The 14,665-nt window shown below is 37.7% G+C and overlaps 3 protein-coding genes and 1 long non-coding RNA gene across 4 annotated transcripts; 2 read left to right on the top strand and 2 right to left on the bottom strand.

The window, feature by feature from the left end:
• The first annotated feature begins 1,683 nt into the window (after window positions 1–1,683).
• Window positions 1,684–2,554, top strand: LOC117619329 (probable serine/threonine protein kinase IRE). The gene is made up of 2 exons (XM_034349256.1): window positions 1,684–2,237; window positions 2,390–2,554. Exons 1-2 carry the CDS (start codon window positions 1,787–1,789, stop codon window positions 2,533–2,535), a joined length of 597 nt encoding a protein of 198 aa, XP_034205147.1. The 5' UTR covers window positions 1,684–1,786; the 3' UTR covers window positions 2,536–2,554.
• A 618-nt stretch (window positions 2,555–3,172) lies between these two features.
• On the bottom strand, window positions 3,173–3,976 carry LOC117619333. Its single transcript, XR_004584555.1, has 4 exons — window positions 3,715–3,976; window positions 3,553–3,634; window positions 3,419–3,471; window positions 3,173–3,317 (listed from the first exon to the last, which is right to left on the bottom strand). It is a non-coding gene; the product is annotated as an uncharacterized LOC117619333 (long non-coding RNA).
• A 453-nt stretch (window positions 3,977–4,429) lies between these two features.
• LOC117618433 (putative F-box protein At5g55150) lies at window positions 4,430–5,203 on the bottom strand. The gene has a single exon (XM_034348001.1). The coding sequence runs from the start codon at window positions 5,201–5,203 to the stop codon at window positions 4,430–4,432; it is 774 nt and encodes a 257-aa protein (XP_034203892.1).
• Window positions 5,204–6,875: 1,672 nt separating this feature from the next.
• Window positions 6,876–13,712, top strand: LOC117619332 (probable serine/threonine protein kinase IRE). Its single transcript, XM_034349258.1, has 16 exons — window positions 6,876–7,429; window positions 7,582–7,649; window positions 7,766–7,945; window positions 8,047–9,375; window positions 9,579–9,751; window positions 9,967–10,216; window positions 10,333–10,425; window positions 10,514–10,654; window positions 10,788–10,880; window positions 11,074–11,361; window positions 11,922–12,010; window positions 12,204–12,255; window positions 12,335–12,391; window positions 12,479–12,637; window positions 12,911–12,991; window positions 13,118–13,712. The coding sequence occupies exons 1-16, from the start codon at window positions 6,979–6,981 to the stop codon at window positions 13,205–13,207; spliced, it is 3,594 nt and encodes a 1,197-aa protein (XP_034205149.1). The 5' UTR covers window positions 6,876–6,978; the 3' UTR covers window positions 13,208–13,712.
• The last annotated feature ends 953 nt before the right edge of the window (window positions 13,713–14,665 follow it).

Below are 14,665 nucleotides of genomic sequence, written 5' to 3'. Positions count from 1 at the left end.
TTTTTTCTTTTTTCTTCCTTTAATCCTGAATGATGGATTTATTAAGGTTACCACAAAATTGTCATCACAAACTATTAACCATCCTTTTGAAGACCCACAAAATCGCTTCTTCATCCATTTTAACTGCATTTTGAAGACCTTATCATTTGTCACATCACAAAAATTCCAAGTATTTTTTCGTCTATTAGGAATCAAGAGCATTGGAACACTATTGATTTGCTTATTCTTTGATGCCCAATACCATGACTTGCAAACAGCAGCGAATCGTAAAGAATCTAAATATAACACTAGTCTCTTGAAAACTAAATCTAAAAGCTCCTCAGGCAAACTTTCCCAATCTGAAAATAAAAAAGAAAAAAAAATCAATTAGAGATGCGATGAAGAAGAAGCAGATGTGTAATTAATCTTGGCCATAGCTTTATAAAAATAACCGTATGATTTGAAACATAGAAAGTAAAAATTGATGGAACGATACAAAGATATAAATTAAAAAAGAAAACCAGTAAAAAAGAATTTCAAACTAAAAGGTGCATTAATTCCTGTTTTTCTTTTATTAGAAGATAGGCATGTTACAACTAAAAAACAATCAAATTACAGAAGCAAATGGAGAACAAAAAATCTAAAGACAAATCTAGAAGGATGTAACCTTACACACACAGTGATATAAAAACAATATATATAAATAAACAACATCCTAAAAACTGATTGAAATAAAACTAATTAAGGTGGCCGCTTAGGGTGTTTTAGGGCGTGTCTTTCATGCAAAGGATCCATTAGTGTACTAGTTTGGAGTAATTGCTCTCCCAGACAAGTTCATGAGTTTGATTATGAAAAGTCCTAAAAAAAAATGGGTGTGTCATTCACTAGTTGACAAAAACGAAAGGATTCCCCACGTATATTGTATGAAAGGATTATATAACATGTGTAGCCAAAATTCAACTCAACTGAGTATTAGATTAGAGTCATGCTTTTCTCTTTTTCCTTATTTTCCTTAGTTTAGGATATAATTTTTTGTTTTATTTCACCAAATATTCATCAAATTTATAAGAGTAGGACACATGAATTGTCTAGAAATTTTTGCAATAGCAAGATACAATATAAAAGGCTCGCATATTTACAATACTAAATATAGCATGACAACAACTTGCAAACAAACAAATTTACAAAGTTAAGGAAAGGAAAACACGAATAACCTAGAGAAATTTTGTTTAAGAAAACATACCTGATTCCATTGATTCAAAACACAGACGAGATTTTTTTGCTGGCTTTGAATTGAATGTAAAGCAATTGACTATAGAAAGAAAAGAGAACCCCTTATTTATATACAAGTGCTCCTAATTCCTAATAAGAATAGGAGGAAATACAAGAGTTTTATCGTAATTCCTTATAAGAATAGGAGGAATTGCAAGAGTTTTATCTTTTACATTCAAGGCCCAAAAGAAAATAGTCAAACAAACGACGGCCCACAAAACAAAAGTGATTTGGGTCAGTTGATGAATAAGGCTAAATAAGTACAATTGACTTTTCGTTTGTCAATTGTACATCTGTTTCTGTTCCTTCAAGTTCGAACTTACGGTAGTCCCGTCTGCAGGGGAACGACGCCAATTACATGCTTAGCGGGAAGCCCGTTTCAAACCCACAACCGAAAAAACACATAAATTCGTGTCACTCTCTAACGCTCTCTTCCCGCGAGATAATCTCCCCCAGCAACCCCCACCTCTCTCTCTCTCTCTCAATCCCATGACGAATCCGAATCCGAATCTAAAACCGAACTGTTTTCTCCCCCATGTCGAGCTCTCCTCCACCTTCTTCAAAGCCACCCCTGATTTCCGACCCCGACGGCAAATTAGACTCCGCAACGACGTCGTCCGTGTCCTCTCCAACTCAACCCTCTCCCTCCAGAGCTAAGCTCCTCAAAATCCCCCCCATCCCGATTCGACGAAGCCCCAGACACACGATCCACGAAGACGAAGAATTTGAAGAATTCGAAGAAGAAGATGACGACGACGACGACGACGACGAAGAGTATGAGGACCAGGTTCGTACGGAACGTAAAACAGATGATGCGCCTATCGTGTTGGCATCGTCGCTCGGCCTCAATCACATTCGGACTCGATCGGCTCCGTCGCCGCTTCGATTCTCTTCGTCGGTCTGCGCGGCTTCGAATTTCGGTGACGAATCGAATAAGGTCAAGTACACGGTCAAGCCAAAACCCAAATTTACGCCCATACAACCAGGTATTTACGTAACTTTAATTTGGTAACGTTTTAATATTCTTATTTCATTGGATTATAATTCGTTCTTTTCCGTCTAATAATGAATTCGATCATCAGGTATTTGTGAGTGTAATTTATTTTTTGTTAATTTCTAATGGTCAATTTCTTTATAGTGAAACCTGTGCACTGGAATCAATCAAAATCGCTCAGAAATCCTTCACTACTCAATCCAGTCTCGGAGGTAAAGAAATTGCCAATGAATTGCCTTATGTATATATATGTAGTTGGTTGGAGAAATGCAGGTAGCTCACGAGCTTGACAATGATGTGGTTTGTATGTAATTGTATATATTGGTAGGGTAACCAGCATGCAGCCTTTTCAAAGGAAATGCAGTCGCCGCGTTTTCAGGCAATACTGCGTGTTACGAGTGGGCGAAAGAAGAGAACACATGACATTAAAAGTTTCTCTCATGAGCTCAACTCTAAAGGAGTTCGACCATTTCCCGTGTGGAAGTCTCGCGCATTTGGCCATATGGAGGTAAATTTGAATTTATATTATAAATTTTTATGCCTTATAGTATTTTATTTTGTTCTTTGCCCGATCTCATTAAACTGTGTCGCTGTTGTAAAATTGTCTAGGAGATTATGGTGGCTGTCAGGGCAAGATTTGAGAGGTTAAAAGAAGATGTTGACTTTGATTTAGGTGCATTTGCTGGTGATTTGGTGGGAATACTTGAAAAGTCTTCGGAGTCTCACCCTGAATGGAAAGAGAATTTTGAGGATTTGTTGGTTGTTGCCCGGCGGTGTGCAAAGATGTCGCCTGGTGAATTTTGGGTGAAGTGCGAAGCCATTGTTCAGAAATTGGATGACCGGCGTCAAGAGCTACCAATGGGGGCCCTCAAACAAGCCCACACCCGTCTTCTTTTTATTCTCACTCGGTGCACACGGCTTGGCAATGGCTCATGACTACAGTACAATTTATATACATAACAAAACCGTGAGCAAAAAGTTAATAACACTTGCAAAGACGATTCACCGTCACCTCACATGTAGATATTCATTAACTCTTATTGAAGCTTTGATCGCCTCCTCAACAAATTCCCTAATACACAATCAAGTGAAAATCGACGAAATACCGAAACATCGAAAACTACCAACAACCCCAAAAAAAAAAAAAAGTCACAAAATTCAGAGAATAATAACCTGTCAGGATGAGTTTGTCTACAAAGCTCCGCGGAGTCAATTACAGACCAGACCTATGCAATTGCAGAGTATAACAAAGAATTAGTCCAACAACTCTAAAAAAAAAAAGAATTAGACAAAATGTGAGACCTTACTCTGTTAGAAATCTCATCCATGGCTCTTATTATTTCCGCTGAGGAAGGCATCCCTGAAATGTATGCAACCAGCTCTCCGGACCTAAAAACAAATACGAATGAAAATGGGGAGACTGATGGAAATCAAAATGCCATGAATATTGGGATTTCCAAAGTTTGGACCTTTCGATAGCATCGTCGACGAAACGTCGAAAGCCTTTGGGGGTCTTTAAGTGGTCGAAGCCATAGAGACCGGTGGCGGTGGAGAAGGCGTACCGGCGACGGGTAGTAATAGGGCCCGGATAGCCGATATATATAACCGGGTTTGAACCGGAGCTTTGGGCAAGACCGGGGAAGGAGGCTGAGCATTGTTTCCCGGTGGCGCCGTAGTGAGGTAGGTCTGCGGAGGTTTTTTATGTTCAGTATGTGTACGACGGACCAGAAATCCAACTAGTTGGGCTGTGGATGTCAAATTTAGAATAACGGTAAAAGGGACTTATATTTTGACAGTTTTCACTGTAGTAAAAGAAATGTTATATGCTTTAAAGATAATGGCTGCCGGACCGGTCCACACATTGATTAATCAACATTATCATCTAATTAAATCATATCCAACTCAAAAGTCACGTAACACTTGGTGATTAGTAATTTCGTTATAATTTTCTTTCGATAAAAAATAAAAAATATCTGCTCGGGTAACATATTTCAATAATGTAATTGTCCTTGTATCTTTCTCTACGGTTTTCAATTAGTGCACTAACAAAAATCCATGACCAAGTTGCCATAAATAAAAAAATGTATCAAATATCAAAGATTTAATACTGGATCTACATCTTTAAAACATAATCTAAAAAAATATCTTAAAATGTTTGGGGATAAGAAGAAATGTGACAAATTTTTATAGATAAACTGATGGCAAAAACCAAATTGGAGGTTGCTTCAACTTCTTCATCAGGGTCATAATACGTGCAGGCTTTAAAATCCTTTGACTTTTGATATTGTACACCCCAAAATCTGTAAACGAACGATCTCTTTTTGTCAGATCATTATCATCGTAGAAGTATATGCAATTCGACTCACATCCTTGAATTTTTGAAGCCACGACAGATATTGAAGAGTTATCACCCACAAACAAAGCAAAATCACCTAAGTCATTTTTCTCAATCCACGTATACTTATCATCATCCATTTTGAAAAGTCTAAATCCATTTGTCACGCGACACTGACATGTAAAAGTACTATAGCGGTGAACCAACAATAACTCCTCCTCATTGGAACCCACAAGGTATGCCTTTATGTATAAATCTGTTTCAAAAAAAAGAGGTGCCACCGCATTTACATTTAGGATGCGCTGAGTAGTATATTCAAAAATAAAAAGTTTTCTCCTAATGGCTGTAAGAACATAACTTTTATCTCCAATTTGAGCAATATCTTCAAAAATGTAACAAGTTCCATCGAAGTATGTCCATTTACTGTCTCCAAGTCTAATAAAAGCCAATTCATACCGTGGGCCATATATTACCACAACAATGCAGTCATTTGCATTTGATATTGGATCTGCGGAAATTGCCGCCTTGTAGACAAAATATTCACAATGTTTAGCACAAGCATCTTTGTGGCATTCATCTGGAGGATTTAGTGGAGGTAGACGAATAATTGAATTTTTTGTCATGTTTCTTCTTTTAACCCAGAATGATGGATTTATTAAGGTCACCACAAAATTATCATCGCAAACTATTAACCATCATTTTGAAGACCCACAAAATCGCTTCTTCATCCATTTTAACTGCATTTTGAGGACCTTATCATTTGTCACATCACAAAAATTCCATATATTTTTTTGTCTATCAGGAATCAAGAGCATTGGAACACTATTGATTTGCTTATTCTTTGATGCCCAATACCATGACTTGCAAACAGCAGCGAATCGTAAAGAATCTAAATATAACACTAGTCTCTTGAAAACTAAATCTAAAAGCTCCTCAGGCAAACTTTCCCAATCTGAAAATAAAAAAGAAAAAAAAATCAATTAGAGATGCGATGAAGAAGAAGCAGATGTGTAATTAATCTTGGCCATAGCTTTATAAAAATAACCGTATGATTTGAAACATAGAAAGTAAAAATTGATGGAACGATACAAAGATATAAATTAAAAAAGAAAACCAGTAAAAAAGAATTTCAAACTAAAAGGTGCATTAATTCCTGTTTTTCTTTTATTAGAAGATAGGCATGTTACAACTAAAAAACAATCAAATTACAGAAGCAAATGGAGAACAAAAAATCTAAAGACAAATCTAGAAGGATGTAACCTTACACACACAGTGATATAAAAACAATATATATAAATAAACAACATCCTAAAAACTGATTGAAATAAAACTAATTAAGGTGGCCGCTTAGGGTGTTTTAGGGCGTGTCTTTCATGCAAAGGATCCATTAGTGTACTAGTTTGGAGTAATTGCTCTCCCAGACAAGTTCATGAGTTTGATTATGAAAAGTCCTAAAAAAAAATGGGTGTGTCATTCACTAGTTGACAAAAACGAAAGGATTCCCCACGTATATTGTATGAAAGGATTATATAACATGTGTAGCCAAAATTCAACTCAACTGAGTATTAGATTAGAGTCATGCTTTTCTCTTTTTCCTTATTTTCCTTAGTTTAGGATATAATTTTTTGTTTTATTTCACCAAATATTCATCAAATTTATAAGAGTAGGACACATGAATTGTCTAGAAATTTTTGCAATAGCAAGATACAATATAAAAGGCTCGCATATTTACAATACTAAATATAGCATGACAACAACTTGTAAACAAATAAATTTACAAAATTAAGGAAAGGAAAACACGAGTAACCTAGAGAAGTTTTGTTTAAGAAAACATACCTGATTCCATTGATTCAAAACACAGACGAGATTTTTTTGCTGGCTTTGAATTGAATGTAAAGCAATTGACTATAGAAAGAAAAGAACCCCTTATTTATATACAAGTGCTCCTAATTCCTAATAAGAATAGGAGGAAATACAAGAGTTTTATCGTAATTCCTTATAAGAATAGGAGGAATTGCAAGAGTTTTATCTTTTACATTCAAGGCCCAAAAGAAAATAGTCAAACAAACGACGGCCCACAAAACAAAAGTGATTTGGGTCAGTTGATGAATAAGGCTAAATAAGTACAATTGACTTTTCGTTTGTCAATTGTACATCTGTTTCTGTTCCTTCAAGTTCGAACTTACGGTAGTCCCGTCTGCAGGGGAACGACGCCAATTACATGCTTAGCGGGAAGCCCGTTTCAAACCCACAACCGAAAAAACACATAAATTCGTGTCACTCTCTAACGCTCTCTTCCCGCGAGATAATCTCCCCCAGCAACCCCCACCTCTCTCTCTCTCTCTCAATCCCATGACGAATCCGAATCCGAATCTAAAACCGAACTGTTTTCTCCCCCATGTCGAGCTCTCCTCCACCTTCTTCAAAGCCACCCCTGATTTCCGACCCCGACGGCAAATTAGACTCCGCAACGACGTCGTCCGTGTCCTCTCCAACTCAACCCTCTCCCTCCAGAGCTAAGCTCCTCAAAATCCCCCCCATCCCGATTCGACGAAGCCCCAGACACACGATCCACGAAGACGAAGAATTTGAAGAATTCGAAGAAGAAGATGACGACGACGACGACGACGACGAAGAGTATGAGGACCAGGTTCGTACGGAACGTAAAACAGATGATGCGCCTATCGTGTTGGCATCGTCGCTCGGCCTCAATCACATTCGGACTCGATCGGCTCCGTCGCCGCTTCGATTCTCTTCGTCGGTCTGCGCGGCTTCGAATTTCGGTGACGAATCGAATAAGGTCAAGTACACGGTCAAGCCAAAACCCAAATTTACGCCCATACAACCAGGTATTTACGTAACTTTAATTTGGTAACGTTTTAATATTCTTATTTCATTGGATTATAATTCGTTCTTTTCCGTCTAATAATGAATTCGATCATCAGGTATTTGTGAGTGTAATTTATTTTTTGTTAATTTCTAATGGTCAATTTCTTTATAGTGAAACCTGTGCACTGGAATCAATCAAAATCGCTCAGAAATCCTTCACTACTCAATCCAGTCTCGGAGGTAAAGAAATTGCCAATGAATTGCCTTATGTATATATATGTAGTTGGTTGGAGAAATGCAGGTAGCTCACGAGCTTGACAATGATGTGGTTTGTATGTAATTGTATATATTGGTAGGGTAACCAGCATGCAGCCTTTTCAAAGGAAATGCAGTCGCCGCGTTTTCAGGCAATACTGCGTGTTACGAGTGGGCGAAAGAAGAGAACACATGACATTAAAAGTTTCTCTCATGAGCTCAACTCTAAAGGAGTTCGACCATTTCCCGTGTGGAAGTCTCGCGCATTTGGCCATATGGAGGTAAATTTGAATTTATATTATAAATTTTTATGCCTTATAGTATTTTATTTTGTTCTTTGCCCGATCTCATTAAACTGTGTCGCTGTTGTAAAATTGTCTAGGAGATTATGGTGGCTGTCAGGGCAAGATTTGAGAGGTTAAAAGAAGATGTTGACTTTGATTTAGGTGCATTTGCTGGTGATTTGGTGGGAATACTTGAAAAGTCTTCGGAGTCTCACCCTGAATGGAAAGAGAATTTTGAGGATTTGTTGGTTGTTGCCCGGCGGTGTGCAAAGATGTCGCCTGGTGAATTTTGGGTGAAGTGCGAAGCCATTGTTCAGAAATTGGATGACCGGCGTCAAGAGCTACCAATGGGGGCCCTCAAACAAGCCCACACCCGTCTTCTTTTTATTCTCACTCGGTGCACACGGCTTGTGCAGTTCCAAAAAGAGAGTGGTTATGAGGAAGAGCACATTCTCAGTCTTCACCAGCTCAGTGATCTTGGTGTTTACCCTGAACAAATTTTGGAGGGTGCACAGCAGAGCTTTAGTGGCCAACTGGGTGGTAAGGATGCAAATGAGAAGCACATGAATAAGTCCCATGAGCAGGAAAAAGTTAGTGCTGCTGATGATGTGGAGGTTGACACTGCCAAAAGCGTTGAATCTACGGGCAGCTATAGGATGTCATCTTGGAAAAAACTTCCATCTGCTGCTGAGAAGAATCAGAAAGGCCATGATGCTGCTGATACACAGCCAAAAGACAAATCAGACCGTTTGCATGCCAAAGATGACACAAAAACTTGTGGGGACTATAGTAGCGACAATGTGGATACTCCATCATGCCGACCTGAACCCCCAGAGGTGTCTGCAAGTGCACAAAGAATCTCTTGGGGATTATGGATGGATCAGCAGAATGTTTCATACGAGAATTTGATGATCTGTCGCATATGTGAGGTGGAAATACCAACTGTACATGTAGAGGAGCACTCCCGAATATGTACGATTGCTGATAGGTGTGACTTGAAGGGTTTAACTGTGAATGATCGACTTGAAAGAGTTGCTGAAGCTCTTGAAAGGATAATGGAATCTTGGACACTAAAAGGCACTGATACTCGAGGAAGTTTTGATGTTTCAGGAGTATATACAACAAGAATGCATGAAGATTTAGATGAGTTGTCACCACCAAAACGAAATGACTTGTCTCCTCGTTTCTCTGAAGGCATTCTTGATTGCGTTCCTGATGCTGACAATTCTTTTGTCATGGAAGATCTGAATGTTTTGCCTGACATGCCATGTGACATGCGTTCTTCTTTGACACCTGAACAAGGCACCAGAACCTCGTCGGCAGGAAGCTCGACACCAAGATCACCACTATTAACACCAAGAACCAGTCAGATTGAAATGCTGTTGAGTGGATGGAGAGCAATACCAGAACTTGAGAATTATCAGCAGGTGACCCACTTCTATTTTCCTTCTGACCAGAATTCTGCCGTTACTTCTTTTTCTCTCAAAGATGAAGTCAGTATACTTTGTTTTAAGTTCGTATTATTGCTCTGCAACTGAAACTCTTGTTGAATGATTTTTGGTTCATCTTGGTTGCTATAGACACTCTGCTCCCTTCATGTTCATATTTTGATTAGAGCATGGATTGACAGATTCATAAGCTACTGGATATCTCCCGTTCCATCGCAAATGTTAGCAATTGTGAATACAGTGCATTGGAGTACATGCTTGAACGACTGGAAGACCTAAAATACGCCATCCAGGATAGGAAGGTCGATGCCCTTGTTGTGGAGACTTTTGGAAGGCGTATAGAAAAATTATTGCAGTGAGTGGAAGCCATAATTTGTTACTGCATGTCTCTTGTGGTTTGTACAATTGTGAATCCCCTCAAAAGATTTTCTTGACTCGAGCATTAACAAAATTGTCTCATTTTTATCTTCTGTCGTCATTATATTTTTCATATTTCTTCAACTGATTGGTTAATTATTTAAAATCCAGTAAAAGCATCTCTGATTATAATGATAATTCTGAAATTTACAGGGAAAAATATGTACATCTTTGTGGGCAGATAGAAGATGAGAAAGTGGATCCATCAAATGGTATGGCTGACGAAGAAAGTTCAGTTGAAGATGAAGCAGTTCGTAGTCTGCGTGCCAGCCCCATCAATCCGTGTTCAAAGGATCGAACATCTATTGAAGATTTTGAAATAATAAAACCAATAAGCAGGGGTGCATTTGGGCGAGTTTTTCTTGCCAGAAAAAGAGCGACTGGTGACTTATTTGCTATAAAGGTCTGTTTGTTTCTATGTGTTTTCAGCCATGGAAAATGCTTCCATCTTTTAATTGCAAGTAAATGTTTCAAGATAAGTCTGTTTTCAGAATTGATTCTGGTGGTACATTTCTGAAGGTATTAAAGAAGGCTGATATGATTCGTAAAAATGCTGTTGAAAGTATTTTGGCAGAGCGTAACATCCTTATATTGCTTCGCAATCCTTTTGTGGTGAGTGGGCCCCCAAAATGTACAGTTCACTTTAAGAATGCATTGCATTTGGAAATAATTTCTAATACGTACTTCTGATGATGAGCAGGTCCGATTTTTCTATTCATTCACATGCAGGGAAAACCTGTACCTGGTCATGGAATACTTAAATGGTGGAGATCTGTACTCTTTACTACGAAATCTAGGCTGCTTAGATGAAGATATGGCCAAAGTATATATTGCAGAAGTTGTAAGGGAATACTAGTATCTTTTGTTCCATTTTCCTCTCCAGATTCACCTGTTCATTTCTCTCTCTCTAAAAATTTTCTCATAGATGGTATAACAGTACAAGTAATCTTTTGTTTACTCTTTTCTTTTTAAAGGTTCTTGCTTTGGAGTATTTGCATTCATTAAATGTTGTCCATAGAGACTTGAAGCCAGACAACCTGTTGATTGGTCAAGATGGTCACATCAAGGTCAATATTTTGCGGTCTTAGTTCTTTTACATAATTCCCCCCCTCTTTTATATAGTTGGAGATAAGTTTGGCCATAGTAAAAGCATTCTGGTATTATATCATGCATCTGTTTTTTTGGGTATCATCTGCATAGGTTCTGCCATAAAGTGTTTACTTGTCACTTCTCACAAATGTCTAATCCCTTATGTTACAGTTGACAGATTTTGGGCTCTCCAAGGTTGGTCTAATCAGCAGCACTGATGACTTATCAGGTCCATCAGTTAGTGATACTGGTTTTCTTCGAGATGATGAACCAAAAACTCAGCCTTCATCAGAAAGGACACAGCGCCAGAAACATTCAGTTGTTGGCACCCCTGATTATTTGGCACCTGAAATACTTCTTGGCATGGGGCATAGTGCAACTGCTGATTGGTGGTCTGTGGGCGTTATTCTTTTTGAGCTGCTTGTTGGTCTTCCACCGTTCAATGCAGAGCATCCACAGGTATGCAGTCTAACTATGGTGGGCATTAATTTAAATTGTTTTTGGACTGCTGGGCGTATTTCGTTTTTTTTATTTTCCCTCTTTATTGAATGTAATCATCTTCTGTCATAAAAAAACAGGTCCTTACTTAAGGAACTTAAGAGAGGATTTTGTGTATATATATGCATAAATTCTATATACACTCTTCAGTAAACTCGTGAATATCTTATGAGCATTAATCTTTCTCCTCATTTTCATTGGCACAACAGTTTGTTCTTCTGATATTTTGTTCCTAAAATTTTGCTGGTGGTTCTTTTTGGACTGTTCATGAAGGATTAAGTTCTTTTTCTGGTGGTTCTTACAGCCTGTTCGTTCAACTCTTCACCAAAATTTTATTGAATTTATCATTTATTGGTTTTACATTTCGTTGTATATTTTCTGCACTACGGTATTTCTCTATTGCTCTTATTTCTACTTAACATTGCTCCAAGTCTTTTATAGCATCCTTAACATCTGAATGATTTTTTCTGATCCTTATAACCGGGAATTGTACTGTTACTTATAGATCCTACTTATTGCAGCAAATTTTCAACAATATAATAAACAGAGATATTCCCTGGCCTAAGGTACCTGAGGAGATGAGCTATGAAGCATACGATTTGATTGACAAGTAAGAAAGATTACAAGAGATATGTTTCTGGATGTATTAATTACAATTTTATTGTGACTGCTTATGTAGATTTCTAATGTGCCTCTATTTTTCAAGAGAGGTCTGTAAGACTAAGATATCTAAAGTCCTCTCATTTAGAATTTGAAGACAGCATGCCTTCATCTTACTTACATTTCCTTTGCCCTCCTGTCAGATTGATGACCGAAAACCCAGTTCAAAGACTTGGAGCAACAGGTTCCAGGGAGGTAATTTATTGACTACCGATGAAAATTCATTTGTAAGTCAGAATGAAGATAGAATTAAGTTTTGTGTCTTTTCTGGCAGGTGAAGCAACATATTTTCTTCAAGGATATTAACTGGGATACACTTGCGAGGCAGAAGGTCATTTCAAGTGATATTTATTGAAGTTTTACAATGATTGTTGGTATATCTGTGATAGTCAAGTGTATCCATATATATTGGCTGCAGGCAATGTTCATACCATCCACAGATGTACATGATACAAGTTATTTCATGAGCCGGTACATATGGAATCCAGAAGATGAGCATGTTAATGGCGCCAGCGATTTTGATGAAATGACTGAAACATGCAGCAGCGGTTCATGTAGCAACATACAAGACGAAGATGTATGCATCCTCCTACATATGATCTCTTTTTTTCTTTTTTCTTTTTTTCCAGTCTCTATGCACATAGAGCTGTTAAAGGCCAGACCATAGCTCTTACTGCATCCAAGTTGATATGGAAGTATATGGACTGCAAGGATGTACCGAAGATCTGATTTCGAAGTGTGCTTGAAATCCGTTAAGAATTATACTTTGAATTCATAAATTTGTTGACCCTGGTGCATTCTAGTGGGACTATTATTTTAGCCACCTGACCATTGTATGTCTGTGATTCAGGGGGATGAATTTGGCAGTTTGGCGGAATTTAGTGCTCCAACCCTTGATGTGCAGTACTCATTTAGTAATTTTTCATTTAAGGTAAGTCCTGTGAACCTGAACATATTTTCTCCATTGAAAGGGACTTTAGATGCTAGATGAAAAATGAATGGTGGGGGTTCTTGCTCTAGGGATTTAGCATCATTCATGTGTTATTTCTGTTCTCAGAACTTGTCGCAGCTAGCTTCTATCAATTATGATCTTCTAGTGAAGAGCGCCAAGGAGTCCCCAGATGCCTCAAAGTCATCCGTTCCATGAAAGTAGACATTGCTGCTTTAAGCCTTTAACAAATCTATGCTCTGACCTAGACCTAGTGCTCCCAGCTTACTGTCCCTTTAAATGCGGTTCGTTGGAGAAAAGTCATCAACATGAATAGTTCAGGAAGTGCCTCATCAATTCAGTGATAGCAGTTGTTCTTCCTGAAGGGCAAAGGTAGGCTGCTACTGAAGCTGGTCTAGTTAATCTCACTTGACTGTTTCACTAATTTTCCATTCTAAAAATGGATTATTATCACTGCAGAAGGCCTTGTTGAGATCTTTCGGTCTTGATTACGCGATGAGTTTCTTGTATATATATTTTCAGTAGAAAATTTTGGTCCTTTTTAATTTTAGTGAGCTGTTTAAAATCTGCGGGGTAAAAATTAGACTTAGGCAATATATTCATGGTCTCTTGGATATAGTTGGATGTAATGTAACCTTATTGTCTTCATGAGCAACTGGCAAGTTGGAAAGTTAGATTAAACATAATCATGTTGTTCCTTTCACTTTGGATCAGGAAGGCATAAGTAAAAAATTTCTACAAAATATAGGAGATGTGGCAGCAATTAAAAGATGATGAGCTCCATTTATGTTATAAGCGGCGAATCCGGTGTTTGCTTTGAAGAAATTTTCTTCTAGAAACAAGATTGGGATGAAAGCCTGAAGCCGTTTGCTTATAAATTGTAGCCAAACTTGTGGATATGCATATGTCAGACAATATGACGGCAGTGCCACATCTAAATCTAATAGTGGATATTGGAATGATGCTGGGTTTTTTCTTATGTAAAAGAATGTGGGTTTTAAATTAGGGTTTCATCTTTTTGAGTCCACACTTAAAACACCTTCTCCCTTTGGAAGATATACAATAATTTGGTGTTTATAATAGCCAAAAGTACGTGTTTGGAAGGCAAGAAAGTGTCATAATAACAATGGTGCTCTAGCTTCTGGTGCGTGATGATGATGCGTCTCATTTCACATTTCATTTCTTTACTTAATTATCATATAATTCCAAATGAAATAAAATACCCCACTATTCAATCCGCAGAATAGTTAAAACTAAAGAATGTTTGATGATCTATGCTTATTTATTTATTAGCCAAAAAGACAGGAAAATGAGAACGAAATATCACTCTCCAGAAAAATCATTGGACAAGGACATCAAAAGAGAAAACTTCATACGCAATTACGTGAATTTGAGGGTTTCCATCCACAGAGTTGTACTTATTTTTAGCTATTTAAAACAAACTGAGCTTAAATGTATCAAATTGATGTGTGGTAGTTTTTGTTGCAAAAGCACACCCTACCTACCAACCCATATTTTGATGTCATTGGCCACTGGCTGGCCAAACTAGTCTACATTTTTAAATTACAGATATTCCACTAAATAGTGTTAGTGGGAATCAATCAAAATGTTAAAGAGAATAAACAGATCTCTTAAACAAGTTGTTGGTCTTTTCGT

Source organism: Prunus dulcis, chromosome 2 (genome assembly GCF_902201215.1).
Source record: "Prunus dulcis chromosome 2, ALMONDv2, whole genome shotgun sequence".
NCBI classification, from domain to species: domain Eukaryota; kingdom Viridiplantae; phylum Streptophyta; class Magnoliopsida; order Rosales; family Rosaceae; genus Prunus; species Prunus dulcis.
Note: the sequence above shows the minus strand (reverse complement) of the source record. Positions and strands in the feature narration are given on the sequence as shown.

Coding starts and splice junctions, on each gene's coding strand:
- LOC117619329 (XM_034349256.1), top strand. CDS start 1,787: ATGTCGAGCTCTCCTCCACCTTCTTCAAAGCCACCCCTGATTTCCGAC. Junction 2,238..2,389: donor ATTTACGCCCATACAACCAG/GTATTTACGTAA, acceptor ATTTCTTTATAG/TGAAACCTGTGCACTGGAAT.
- LOC117619332 (XM_034349258.1), top strand. CDS start 6,979: ATGTCGAGCTCTCCTCCACCTTCTTCAAAGCCACCCCTGATTTCCGAC. Junction 9,752..9,966: donor CGTATAGAAAAATTATTGCA/GTGAGTGGAAGC, acceptor TGAAATTTACAG/GGAAAAATATGTACATCTTT. Junction 12,638..12,910: donor GCAACATACAAGACGAAGAT/GTATGCATCCTC, acceptor TCTGTGATTCAG/GGGGATGAATTTGGCAGTTT.
- LOC117618433 (XM_034348001.1), bottom strand. CDS start 5,203: ATGACAAAAAATTCAATTATTCGTCTACCTCCACTAAATCCTCCAGAT.